The sequence below is a fragment of the Nicotiana tomentosiformis genome, chromosome 6 (genome assembly GCF_000390325.3).
Source record: "Nicotiana tomentosiformis chromosome 6, ASM39032v3, whole genome shotgun sequence".
NCBI classification, from domain to species: domain Eukaryota; kingdom Viridiplantae; phylum Streptophyta; class Magnoliopsida; order Solanales; family Solanaceae; genus Nicotiana; species Nicotiana tomentosiformis.
The window spans coordinates 94446826-94460488 of NC_090817.1; the positions used below are offsets into that span (position 1 = coordinate 94446826).

Here is a 13663-nt window from a genome sequence, read left to right on the forward strand (position 1 = left end):
AATGAAAAGAGCAAAGAAATGAAGTGGGCAAATGCGAGAAGAGTTCAAGAAAGCTGGTAATATAAGCAAGTTTGCTCGCACAAAAAGCGTATATTATTGTAAACACTCATGGTTCTTATGATCAATATAAAGAGGAAGATAAAAAATAAAAGAACACTTGCTAGTTTCTCCCATTCTGATTTTCTTCAGCGACAGAATAAACAAATTGAGAAGAGGAAATATTAGAAAATTAACGGCAGAAGGAGAATGATTCATTGCCTTCTCATTGATTTTGGTGACATTGATCTACGCATCTAATTTTCGTGACTTTAGAATGTAATTTTTATTATTCTTTCTTCAAATATTCCTCTACAAAGCAGCCATTTTGGGTAATGATGAGTAAATTAAATCTTTCCTTCAAATGATTAAGGTTTTTTTTTATTGGGCAATGCGAGTTCAAAGCAGTTAAGTTTTATCGTAATGACAGATTGTAAGTTCCAAATGTTCTTGATCAATCCTGGGCAAAATTTAAAATATGATCCTTTTTCATTTTCTTGGAAATTAATAGTTCTCGAAAACCTAATCATAACCAAACACTACAATTAAGTTTAGAGAAAATGGCCACGTGTAACTTTTAAGCTGAATTCAAGTTTTTTATGGGTGAGGGTAATTAGAGACAAAAGTATAACGGTAGGGTCATTAATCTTCTTCTAGTACACGAACAAATATGATCCTCTTTAGTTTTTTCTAGGAAATTAAAAGGTTTCGAAAACCTAACACTACCATTAAATTTATTTATTTCAACTCCGTTTTGAAGATAAAAAGGTTACTCTCGTCGTTCACCTTTACTTGTCCATTATTAAATTTACACACCTCTTAAGAAATAATAAATAAAGTGTATAATTTACCATGATATCCATATTAATTGGTGTATAGTCTTAATAGATTTGAAATAAGTAATTAATGCGAAGTACAAAACAGAATTTTTTTTATATGTGAAAAGTAACAAGTGAAAATGATAATTTATTTTTAAAATATTTGACAACTAAAATTGAACGAGGGAGTATATTATGATAGAAAAGAAAATGAATTGTTGCCTGATATCAGTAGTAAAGTAGTAAAGAGAAACTGAGGATAATGAAAAACTCTGATTAAAAAACAGCAAAAAAAAATGAAGTGGACAAATGGAAAAAGGATTAGAAAAACCAGCTACTCCTTTGGGTTTCCACTGTCTTTATAAAGTTAACACTATTGGCTGCAGCAAAAAAAACAGGTTCGGAGTTTCGATTTGTGTGTTGACATGACAGATTACTGCTGAGTAAATGCGCAGAGAGTAAATGAAATCAAAGCAAGTATAGGCCAGAAAACCACCTATCTTTTACACACTGAGTATTTCCCCTCACTAACTTCCAAAATACCAACTACTACATGATTTGACATTACAGATTCTTTTGTAGGCTTAATGCCAAACCTTTAAAAACACTTTCACAAGCAACTTCATTCATATAATAAGAGAAGACTAAAAACACCGTGTCACCTTTAAGGAAAAACAAATAATTTAAGAAATTTACAAAAGTGTATTTAACAGGTAGAAGCCCGATAACTTGCCTTATTTTCTATTATATATACAGATATTGTAAAATATTTTTTATCTAAAAAAGAACTACATATAACTAGTGTGCAGCAAATGAGGGAAGTAATATGAAAATAATCCTTTTATAATATACCTCGGTAGTTAGAAGGAGCCTTGAAACAACAGTAAAATTATTTTCATATGTTCTATAGGTCACGAGTTCGAGCCATGAAAATAGCATTAGATAGATTGTTTACATCACACTCCTCCGGGTACGGCCCTTCCCTAGACCCAGGGTGAATGCGAGATACTTTATGCACTAAACTTGCCTTTTTACGTTGGTAGTATAATATTTTTTATGTTGTTGCTTCACATAAATTAAATAGATGATTATTTCTATCTACTTGATTTTTTTAGGTAAAAGTCTACATCTAAATAATACTAAACCATAAAAATTAAAATTTCCACGCATACAAGTTCTTTAGGTGAGGTTTGGTTTGAAGATGAAAATGTGTTTTGGACATCAGTTTTCAAAACATATTTGACTTTGTTTTTTGAAAAAAAACATGAAACATGACTTATACCACAAATTCTAAAAACTATCACAAATACCCAATAGTACCTTCATCAATAATATTCATTATCATTATCACAAACCATAGTCCTGAACATAAATAAATTTGGTACAAAATTATCATTTTTATAATGAACTACATAATACACTATCAGATGGCCGAGAAGACGAAGCATCATTATTACAAAATATTAATGGTGGGCTCTTTTATAAAATACAAAAGTTTGGAGCAATTTTTTAAAAATATAATTGTAATATTTTGGGAGCTGGTTTTGGGATTTGAGTTTTGAATTTTTGGAATTTGCCAAAATATAGATAAAATTTATAAACAAAGATGTATTTGCCAAAAAAAATTTGATTTTTTTTTGACAAAATCTATGGCCGAATGGGTCCTTAAATTCTTGGTTAAAAGGGAGTGCAACTTTTGACAGTTTAACCCTTGATAAAGAAATACTGTAAAAGTTAGTTGAGGCCGGTTCATGATTGTGTCCATTCGTTAGAAGTCATTGACACTCTATAGTACGTGGTCACTTCATTTTTTTTTATTTTTTATAATAATAACTGTGAAATTACCATTAACAACTAACTTTTCAATATACCTAGAGAGCACTTAGGAATATAACCACCTTCTAGGAAGGGTGCTATATCTCCCTAAACCCCCGACGGTCAAATACTAATTACCACTTTATTTTTACTTAGATTTGTTTTTGCATGAGACCAGATTAATTCAGTTTCATACGACATAAGTTCCTATATTAAAAGAGAAAAATATTTTCTATTGAATTTTTATTACTCTTAGAATTCGAACTTGAATTCTTAAATTAAAGGCGAAGCAAAGAAATATTATCTATTCCACGACAAGGTTTATTGGTATCATTTCATTATTTGTTGAATATGGCTAGGGTTATTTGATCACGATAGATCTTGGCCATGAATGTCACATCCAAAAGTTTAGAATTTCTATTTCATATTTTTACTGTTGTTAGTGGAGCATGGTTTTTGCATTAAGACACATTTTTATTTTATACGGGGTACAGTCTTCTTTGGCTCAAAATTCTATTGCTGAATTATTTTAAAGTGGCAGAATCAGGACTAACATAATAAATTATAGAATATTACTCCCTTCGTCCCATTTTATATATTAGTATATTTTGACTAGACACGATGATTAATAAAAAATAAAAAAATTTAAATTTATAGTTTAAAATAAATTATAAATATTTATTTGATTAACACTCAAGGATATGTTTAGTGGTCAATGAAATGAGTGAGAACCATGAGGTTTCTTGTTCAAATTTTAGCGAAAACAAAAATACTAGGTGATTTATTTTTATTTGTTCAAACCTTGATGGATAAAGTTAATTACCTAATATCTGTTGCTAGTAAGAGGTGACGGGTATCTATGGAATGGGTCGAGCTACGCGCAAGGTCACTGTCTGTCATACAAAAAAGATATTTATCTGACTATTCGCAATATCTCATACGCATGACATAATAATGAAAACCTCCACAAAAAATTACTCTTAGATCCCTAGAGAAACAAAATACACAGAGAGATACACATCCACAAATGTGTTTTATAAGCAATTTGTTGTGACACGCAATCACATATCTTCAAAAATTTTAACTGAGTTTTCTCTTTCATTCATACCATATTTGGAAGTAGTAGCGTGCATGACTATTGCTGCCATAAAACCAAACAATAATATCTTTCGTTTAAAGCTGCTGTAGTACGTTTGGTTTGTGTTTGTGTTTGTGCTGAAGAAACGTGATTTAACAATAGAGGTTTTCATTTGTTTATCAGTGCTATCAAATTTGGTGTTTTATTGGTCCCCATTTCTTGATTTGTTAATTTTCTGTCCTCCTCTCTGATTGTGACTGATGAACACCTCAACTGTTACTATCAACTCCGTTTCAACCCCCACCTTTCGACAGAAAACATTTTACTTTAATTTCCTTGGTAACTCTAATCGTCGTTATTCGAATTAGTCAAATATGTGGATTTCGTATAACAGATGATTAAAAATAAAAATTAAAAAGGTCACTCGTATGCTCTATATATGTACCTCAATTTACTGGTTGTAATGTTTATTTCAGGAAAGCCAAATTGGTTAAGAAATAAGTACCACCCTTCAAAATGAAAGGGGTATAGTGACTTGGTGCTAACTTGGTGAACGTGCTTTGGTATCTTTCCAACAACGTATATTTTTTGATACCTTCGAATATATTTTAGTATTCCCTTTATTTCACTTTATGTAATATATAGGGTGAAAGTTATTAATTTTGACATTTTTAAAAACAAAATTTATATATTTCAAAACTACATAGAAAAAAGTATTATATATATAGGACTTGAAACCATAATTTATATTTGATGTAAAACCACATTAAATCACGTGACCATTTCATATCTAAAAATTTAAACATTATCGTAGGTACAATTTATGTAGTAATTATATCTACTACACGTATGAACCCCAAATACCCGATTAGACTCGGTTACATTCTAACAGTAGTGGGATTTTCTATCATTATTTTTTGATAGATCCCCAGTTAACACTAACGTGCGTTACCTTTTATTCTCCTGAACAAATCAATGAGAGATACTCTCACTGCAGCACAATTAATCGTTGTTCAACTAATTGAAACTAAAAGTCAAGATTAAAAAGAAAATATTAAGTGTGCTCACACAAACAATTGAAAAGAGTTATAAACATAAAGCGTGTATCATTGTAATAATCATAAAAGCTAGTTACATATTACAACATATATATGTTGTTCAAAACACAAAATTAAAGCAACGAAAAAATAAACAAAGAATCCAAGCCCTAGAAGGGATCATTCTGAAAAAAGAAAAAAAAATGAAAGATTATTAGTTTGGAGAGATTATCTCACCTATATATTTGTAGATATAAAATTCTTCTTTATTTCCAAGTATACTACTATTTGTCATCATAATTTAGATCTTAATAGAGACCAATAGATTTCTGAGGACCCTCTCCTGCAACTGCATGATCCAATTTGGCTTGTTTGTTGCCCTCCAGCTTTAGTCCAAAGTGGATGTGAGGGAAATGTGCCCACTGCAAAATAGTGTAAATTCCAAAAGGTAAAATCTTGAGATAGATAAAGCTTTAGTCACTGTTTTCTATTTAGTGCCTCTTCTGTTTGTCCTTGTGGAAAACCTAAAAATCCACATAGTAAGGTTAATTTTTTTTTTTAAATTTGCCTTTTTCAAGCTGGAGTATTTTTTATTAAAAACTTGAATAGTTAGCTGAAACTTGTACAGGGTTCTACTATTTTCCTCAACTAAACCATATCTTCACAAAGGTAACAGATAAGCTAGAAAGAAGAGCAAGAGAAGTATCCCAAGATTTTATAGCATTGATTTGTCTAACTAATAAAACACTTTGCACCTAAATATTGATTTTATATATATATATATATATATATATATATATATATATATATTATTACATGCATGCAGTGTTTATCATTTCATTCTATATCTTCATACGACTAAACTTATCCACATAGCAAAAGTTACTTTAAATTGAAATAATTATTTCTAATTCTGATCAGTCACAGAAAATCTATATACTTATCTTTTATGCTACGGCTTACATTTTTGGCAGCAGTGCTAAAAGCTTCACGGTGACTAATATCAGGATTGCTGGCCTTTATCCTTTGGATCTCCTCTCTACACATTGAATATACAGCATCATATATAGATATATATACATAAGCAAACACACATCTTACGTACACTACATACTACAGTAATTAAAATAATAATTGAACTTACTTGATAAATCTGTTGTAGGCGGAAGGAACACGTTGTCTTTTCTCTGGTGCTGCAACATGATTTTTAAATGGAGTTACGTAATTTCATAGTCACTTGTCTAAATATAATGTAAATGAACCCTTAACTCTTTGATTCAGGCTATATATATATATATATATATATATATATATATATATATATATATATAGCATGTTTGACATTGAAGCATAATTATTGTTATTAATGTTAAGCTATAAACAGCAAGGGCCAAGGAGTCATGGCCTAACCTCCACCAATATAATGGTCCTTTATAAAATTAAAATTAAAAAAGGTATGGTTTAGGTAAAACTACGATATACTCCAAGATTCCAAGAAATGTTGAGCTCTAAACCTATTTATTCCAAGAAAAGACCTAAGAGAAAAAGGGGTGCAGCAAATAATACAGAAGTACTTAACCAATGTTTCAATATACTTATTAATGATAAGTTGGATAGAAGAGTAATGTCACAATCAACTTCAGATCCTAAGTAAATTAAAGCAGATAGTTCACTTCAGGCACTCCCCTTTAGCAAATTTGTCATGGTACTGATCATCCCAATTCACAACATGACAAGTGGCCTTTCTATTTGTACAGAATTCTTAAGATGTATAAACTGCTCTTCTTTGAAGTTAAATTGATTTTGGTCCCCTATCGTGAAGGTAAACTTGCGCATAATTTTGTAAGACAAAGAAAGGGTAGGTTTAAAACTCATACTCATATTCAGATTTATTTCCACGAACTCCTATTAAATAAAATAAAAACTGTACTCCACATATTACATTAAATTACTACTACTATGAAGTATGAACCTTCTACTCCATCTGATCCCAATTTATTTTATGTATTTCAGATTTCAAGCAAATTTCACTATGAATTCAGATATAAAATCTTTAACTATTTTGAAATAAAATATATATATTTGAAAGCTACCTCAAAAGTACTACTACAAGTCATAATACTTAATAATTTAAAATATTTTAGAAGGCATACAAAAGAAAATCGTGATCAAATTAAAGAAAAACTCATGTGACACTCAAAATCCGAAATGCATCAAATAAATTGGGACGGAAGGAGAGTTTTGATAACAATACACACCTAGAAACTCTTTTTTTTATATTGACAACTGTGAAAGAATCCGAAACTTTAAGGTTATGGATGGAATAATCCAAAACCCTTTAATTAAGCTCTCTCGGATTCCTTTAGATAACTAGTGAGAGATAAGTGTAGCATCCTTTAAGAAAAATATCAGAATGGGGGTATTCCGTTCATATTACAAAACAAAGAGTACTACTACTAAGCTAGGTGTCTGTCTCTGTGACTTTCGTCATATCAATTCCAACGGTAGGACAAGACATGCATTCTAATCAAGTCTCACTTAGTTAGGAATCTTATCATCAAAATACAGTGAGATTTAATAATGTCCGGTAGGCAAGGGCTTGCGAACTACGAATTCACGTGAACCCAATAGTTTTTGTTCAAACAGCGTAAATGTGTTCGAAAAATTTACTAAATATCTATAAATGTTTGAATGTGAACCCAGTTACTATTGAAAATTTACTCGAGATTGTTGCAGGAACCCATAAATATTAAATCCTGGATCTGACTATGCTGGTAGGTAAATATGTTGGTGGGTTACATTGGCGCGGCAAGGCAAACACAGGAAATATATATATAACATAAGATCAAAAGAAATTGAGAGAGAGAAAGAGAGCTTACGGCGTATAGGCATGGTTCTAGGTTGATCATCTTCAGGAGTAGTAGCAATGGCAGAAAATCTGTGATAATTGGTAGAAGAGGATGACCCACAAGCTTTACTAGCATCTTCAATAATTGACGACTGTTGTCTCTGCTGCTTCTTTCAAGTAAATGAGATCAGAGCCATATATATATATATGAGCATTAATTAATATGACACTTCCCTTCCCTCCCTTACCCCAAAAAACAAAAGATTAATTCAAGAAAGATAGACTAATTAATGACAGTAAAGTACTGATGATTTACTAGTTTATGTAATTTGCATGTATTTATAATCAAGTAGAGTATCAAAGGCTGGCCTCGTTAAGGAAGAAAACAGAAGATGTGAAACTAGGGACTAAACCATATTCAAACTAAATGGATTTCATTTATACACTGACTATAATACCTTTATACTACTTAATTTGACTTGTTGTAGAATGTTGCTTCCCTTGTCTATATGCACTAATGGTGTAAAACAGGTCATAATCCAGGTAACTCCTTGTAAAATCAGAATTTATAATCTTAAAAATAAGGTAGGTTACCTATTTTAATAGGTAAATGTGACCTAATATTGTAACAATTCTTCACGCGATCAGTGTATACAAGTTAAACTCTTTAGTGGTTGTTTGGTTTGAAAACACGATATACTGTGATTATGATTACAATACGGAAATTGAATAATAATGAAATTATTTAGCAAATATACTTTTTTAAATAGATGTATGGTTTATTGTATTAAAAATATAATACATGTATTTGGTGTTGGAAGACACTATTTTCATTTGGTTGTTTCATCCTAGATTAACCATCCCGGATTTGTTAACTATAAGTTTCAAAATAATTTCTTCTTATCTTAAATTTAGTGCAAAGTCAAAAATACATCACAAAATAAGACAGAGGGAGTAGAATATAAGTAAAAAGCACTATTTCCACATTCTTGTTTGACCATCCAAGGAAAGAACCAAATGAAAGAGAACACAAACACTAAAAAGATTATGGACTAACTACTACTAGTAGTATATATGTATATATACCTGTAGATCTTGAAGGGGGAGAGACTGAAGCAAAGATCCAATATTAACAGAAAGCAAATTTGCACAGTGTCCACACCTTACTGTTACTATTGTCATCATGCTGTTGCATGGAACGCTAACCTGACAACAATACATATTAATACTGAAGACTTTTACGTATTTTCTTAACATATATATATACCTAGTCTAATGTCATATTAATTTCTATTAAACTCCCTTTTCCCAAACACATGCATGAACTAGAAAATCCATATGTTTGAGATGAATCTAGTTTATTTTTCTAATAGCTAAGACTTCAAAGAATGGAGTTTACAATAAAATGGTGTATTTTGTTAGTGTAGCTTTCACAGTGCAAAAACACAAAGGCTCACATATCCATCTCTCTCCTACTACTAAAATTAGTACTACAACTGTTACTAAAAGGCTAAGATATTAGACTCTACAACTCCCATTCCTTAAATGGGTTATAACTATAAGGATCTTCTTTTAAAGGAACCTCTTGGACTCTCTTCCTTTTCTTTCCTTTTCCTTTCGGTGCTCTTGACTTTTTCTGACCTTTGCTCAGTCACCAGAAAAGTGAGAAAAGAGAGAGTACTGAACAAAGACAATGACATGACGAGAACAGAAACTATCATGAATTCCATAATGACTAAGAGGCAATTAAACTTCCTTTTTTTAAAAAAATAAAAAGATGACACACTACCCTCTTCATATTTCTTTTCAAATGTAAGAAGGCGAGAGTAACTCCGGTGCACAAAATATTCCTCGTTCACATAGAATCAACGAAAGAACCTCACCCAAGGAGCGCGACGTAGACAGTTTATATACCGTAATGCATACATTAGTTCTTTTCAAGCGGAATAACTACTCATTGTATATGCCCAAATCGAAAGGGTTTATCTAACTAGCCTAAGATAGGAAGAAGAATAATAAGAGAACTCTTTCTATCAATCTGTTTTTCACAGAAACTAAAGTAGATTAATGAGAAGAAAAAGATATGTTTTGAGTTGAGTATTATCCAATGGACAAATGAATAGTACGATAGACTGAAGGAAAAAACCCCACCCCACATGATCTTTACTGTTTTATATTCAGGAAACGAATTTAATGGCATCGAAGATTAGAGTACACAATTATTTATGATCAGCCCAGAAGTACGAACCTAAGGGAAATTAAAAGAGGAGCATAAATTGAAGAATTAAAAGGAAACGTTAACCAATTAGTAAGCAAATCCAATTATATCTTTGTACGAGTAACTAACTTGTTAAATAGTGAAGTATTTAGTTGGAGCCCTACTTATTGTTATAGGGATCAAGTCCTATATATGCATCTGCTGAAAATAGAAAAACTTGCTTTATAGTCAAAGTAAAGTGAATAATCAGTAATTCATACTCAGGTTTTGGAATAAACTGGATCTCAGTTCATATTCCATTCCATTAACTTCCTAGTTTAAACTTTCCAACTGAAGAGAAGACCCCCAGAAAAGGAAACAAGGAAAACTTGGTTTCAATTAGTAGAAGAATAACATAAAATATGCAATTATATACTCCACTTTCAAGCAAATTCTCTCCAACCCTATAACACTTTTCTAGCCCTTGCACTCAAAAAAAGACTTCATTTCACCATATATATAATTTTGTAAATTCTCACAAGGTTTGCCTTCACATAAAAATAAATTCCAGAAAAGGATCTGAACTATATATTATTATCATTATCTACATGAGCTTAGAAAATGGAGTTTTTTTCCTCATGATTTGATCTAAATATTTGGCCAGCATGCATGGTAAATTTTTACAAGGTTGTAAAATTGAGGAGAGGAACAAAATATTTCAAGAAATGAAAGAAAAATGACAAGTGTACCGCGAGCATGGTGTTGCAGAAGTTGCAGTGGACATAGCAAACACGTTCCGAGGAAGGCGAATATGTTATGTCTAGAGACATTTTTTCGTTTTGTCCTTTTAAGGTTTTTGGCCGGGAATCGCGGATCGACGAGGTAGATCAAGGGTTCAAGGAAAAATAGAATCAAGAAAGAAGCTAAAGAAGAAGAAGATGAGTTAGAATTGAAGTGTCCAAATCAAGAAATATGAACATATGTAGTGTTTGTTAGTATTAAACTATAGAAAAAGCTGAAAGATAAAGTTCACAAAGACAGGAAAGAAAAAAGTGTAAAGGGAAGAAAAACCTAGTAAGGAGGGATGATAAATATGGGTATGATTTTAGGGAGATGAATGAAAGCAAGGGTACAAAACAACACATATTAGAGTGAAGAGATGGATAGGATGGAATTGGTCTGGTCGGTATTGGAGCAAAGTTGTGCGGATCCAGAATTTGAAATTTACGAATTTCTATAAAAATACTAAAGTTTATGAATTTCTATAAATTTTAAATTAATATTATAGTATTAACGAAGTTCACTATCAAATTAATATTTATAAATATTTTGAATTTCTTAATATACAGATGAGTTCGTAATCAACACTACATCTGCCCCTAGGGTTATGCAACTTGGGGTGTGGGTGGGGTGGGGTGGGGAAGGGGAGGGGAGGATTGGAATGAAGGATGAGAAGTGAGTGAAGGAAGTAGTGGGAGTACGAGATCCATAGTGGTATATATGTGGTATTGTTGTCATGCATATCTATTCGTACTTACGTAGTATCAATTAATGGAGTACGCAAAAGCGGAGACGACCAACTTTAACTACAATACTCATTTTTTTTACTTTTAATTGTCCACTTTTGATTTTATACTCCTTTTAGAAAAAAATAAATGGAGCATGTATTTTATAAATTTACCCCTAATAAATAATACCATTTCAAAAAGTCATGAAAAATAATTTGGGGAATGAACGGTTAATGATAAGGGTAAAACGGAAATTTTTTTTTATCTTTTTCTTGATTTGCTAAAATGAATAAATAAAAGTGAAAGTATATGTTTAGTATAATAGACAAGTAAAAATGAACAGAATCACAACAAAATAAAGAGTTTATTGTAACTACTTTTTATAAAAGAGTGTAATATTTATACGCTATATAAAGAAAGTGTTTACTAACTTTATTACACAGAGAGCATAAAAGAATCTATGATATTACATAAAATAATTAGAAGTTAAGGCAATTATGATTGTATAACATGTTACTGATATTGCATTAAATATTTCCAGTGAGTATGAGTTAAATAGTAAAAAAGAAAGTTTAACTTTCAAATATAGAAAAGGTTAGTTTGGAGGATATGAGATTCTAGATTTTAGAGAGAGTGGGGGACTAGATATTGGATTCTTTTTTTTTGGGGGGGTTGGGGGGGGGGGGGGGTTATGATTGAAGGAATGAGTGGGTGGGAGTCATCAGTCATCATCTGGTTAAATGACCACGTCTCTCCTTTATGATAATGTGAAGCGGACGAGGGGGGCGATACAAGATATTAATGCATTTGGAATGTTTTGGGATTAGATGAGAAGTTTTATTTTGGGCGAGACTCATCCAACAATAGTTTTATGAATCCGAAATTAAAATGTGATTTTTTTGGACTCAAATAATCAAAATGTATGAAAAAAAAGGAAAAATTTCACATAAGAACAACTTGGGTCCCTACTTTTTAATTTTATAGCCCACATTTCAATTTATAACCAACTAGCCCAAAAATAATAGGCTAAGATTCAACATCCAACTCCAATAGGTTCTCAAAATTACTATTTAATTTAAAAAAAAGATTGCTCAAGGTTTTAAATTAATTTTCGAATCAGTATCTGCAACTCAAATATTAGTTCAACAAACTAAATCTATTTGGATGGCAAAAATTAGATTTTTAATTTTAAATTTCGAATTTGATTTTATGAGAAATTTGGAGTGGGTGTTATTTAGACTTGTTAGAAATAGTATAAGAAGGTTGTATATAAAATTTGAAGTCATTTAATGGAGATTTGGACTTATTTTGAACAAGAATTGTAACTGAAAATCATGGAAGAAGTTCGTCTACAGACGCTTGTATAAAGGTGTATAAAAGTGTATAATATTGTATAAGATGTGTTTATACACTCATATACACTATTATACATATATAAAGCCCTAATGTACAACGCTATATATATTATGTGGGCCCACCAATAATTCTTCTGGGCTTAACTGACATAACAATAATTTAACTGGATATAGCGCCCATATTTAAGGCGCTATACCTCAAATAATTGTACCCCCATACTGGTTTTTGCCTTATTTAAAGAGGTTAAGGATTTTATAAAAATCCATTCATAAATATTTTCAAGTCTCCTGAAATATTTCTTCGTTAAGTTATTTTGCATTTGTCATAATGTTTGAAGAGCGAAGAATTATGGTTTCATTATATTAGGGGGTGAGGTTGTGGTGATGAATAACTCAGTAAGCTATAGTTTATCTCCACAGTGTCATGTTAAGTTGCCACTTACAATGGAGTACGATACATTGGTATCGTTATTATGTAAAAAAAATGAGTGTGAGCAAACGTTCGATGAGTATTAAAATAACCGGAAGATATCCGTATTCCGTGACTCCGCAAGAGGTTTCTTGTTATGCTGAGTTTAACATTGAATACGATGAAACTCTGAGAGATTTTTTGAGGACTTCAGATGAATACCGGGAATTTCTTGTGATAAAACTGTTGGAAATGTACGTCAAGGCTGAAGACGTTCACAATAATGAGGTTGCGCAAAGTAGGGATATCCCTCAATCATCGGGTGGTTATTTTGGAGTAGTTTTAGCCGAACAGGTTCCAGGTGAAAGAGTTTGGCCTGATCTAAACTTATCTCCACGGGCGAATGAGGAGTGAGGAAATAATTTCTCACCTAGTTTACATAATCCACAAGCCGAGTGGTAAACTTCAATTTTTCTTTGTGTTACGATGTTTATTTTTATGTATTGAATTTGTATTAACACTCATATATTCCACAAGGGGGTACCTGCCAGATATGAATTTT

General features: G+C 31.3%; 1 protein-coding gene across 3 annotated transcripts; it reads right to left on the reverse strand.

The window, feature by feature from the left end:
• Positions 1 to 4833: 4833 nt before the first annotated feature.
• On the reverse strand, positions 4834 to 10970 carry LOC104105414 (axial regulator YABBY 5-like). 3 transcript variants are annotated; one of them, XM_009613702.4, is made up of 6 exons: positions 10579 to 10970; positions 8719 to 8838; positions 7664 to 7802; positions 5929 to 5977; positions 5748 to 5823; positions 4834 to 5206 (listed from the first exon to the last, which is right to left on the reverse strand). In XM_009613702.4, exons 1-6 carry the CDS (start codon positions 10657 to 10659, stop codon positions 5093 to 5095), a joined length of 579 nt encoding a protein of 192 aa, XP_009611997.1. In that variant the 5' UTR covers positions 10660 to 10970; the 3' UTR covers positions 4834 to 5092. The 3 variants fall into 3 exon arrangements, with proteins under 3 accessions (XP_009611997.1, XP_009611999.1, XP_009612000.1); XM_009613704.4 differs by having other exon boundaries at positions 7664 to 7796; positions 10579 to 10956; XM_009613705.4 differs by having other exon boundaries at positions 7664 to 7793; positions 10579 to 10802.
• Between the last annotated feature and the right edge of the window lie 2693 nt (positions 10971 to 13663).

Bases quoted from the DNA above. Each gene is read 5' to 3' on its own strand.
- LOC104105414 (XM_009613702.4), bottom strand. From the start codon at position 10,659: ATGTCTCTAGACATAACATATTCGCCTTCCTCGGAACGTGTTTGCTAT. The intron at 7,803-8,718 runs GTATATATACAT...TTTACTTGAAAG, and splicing joins TCCCCCTTCAAGATCTACAG to AAGCAGCAGAGACAACAGTC. The intron at 5,207-5,747 runs GTAAGCCGTAGC...ACTATTTTGCAG, and splicing joins TTAGCACTGCTGCCAAAAAT to TGGGCACATTTCCCTCACAT.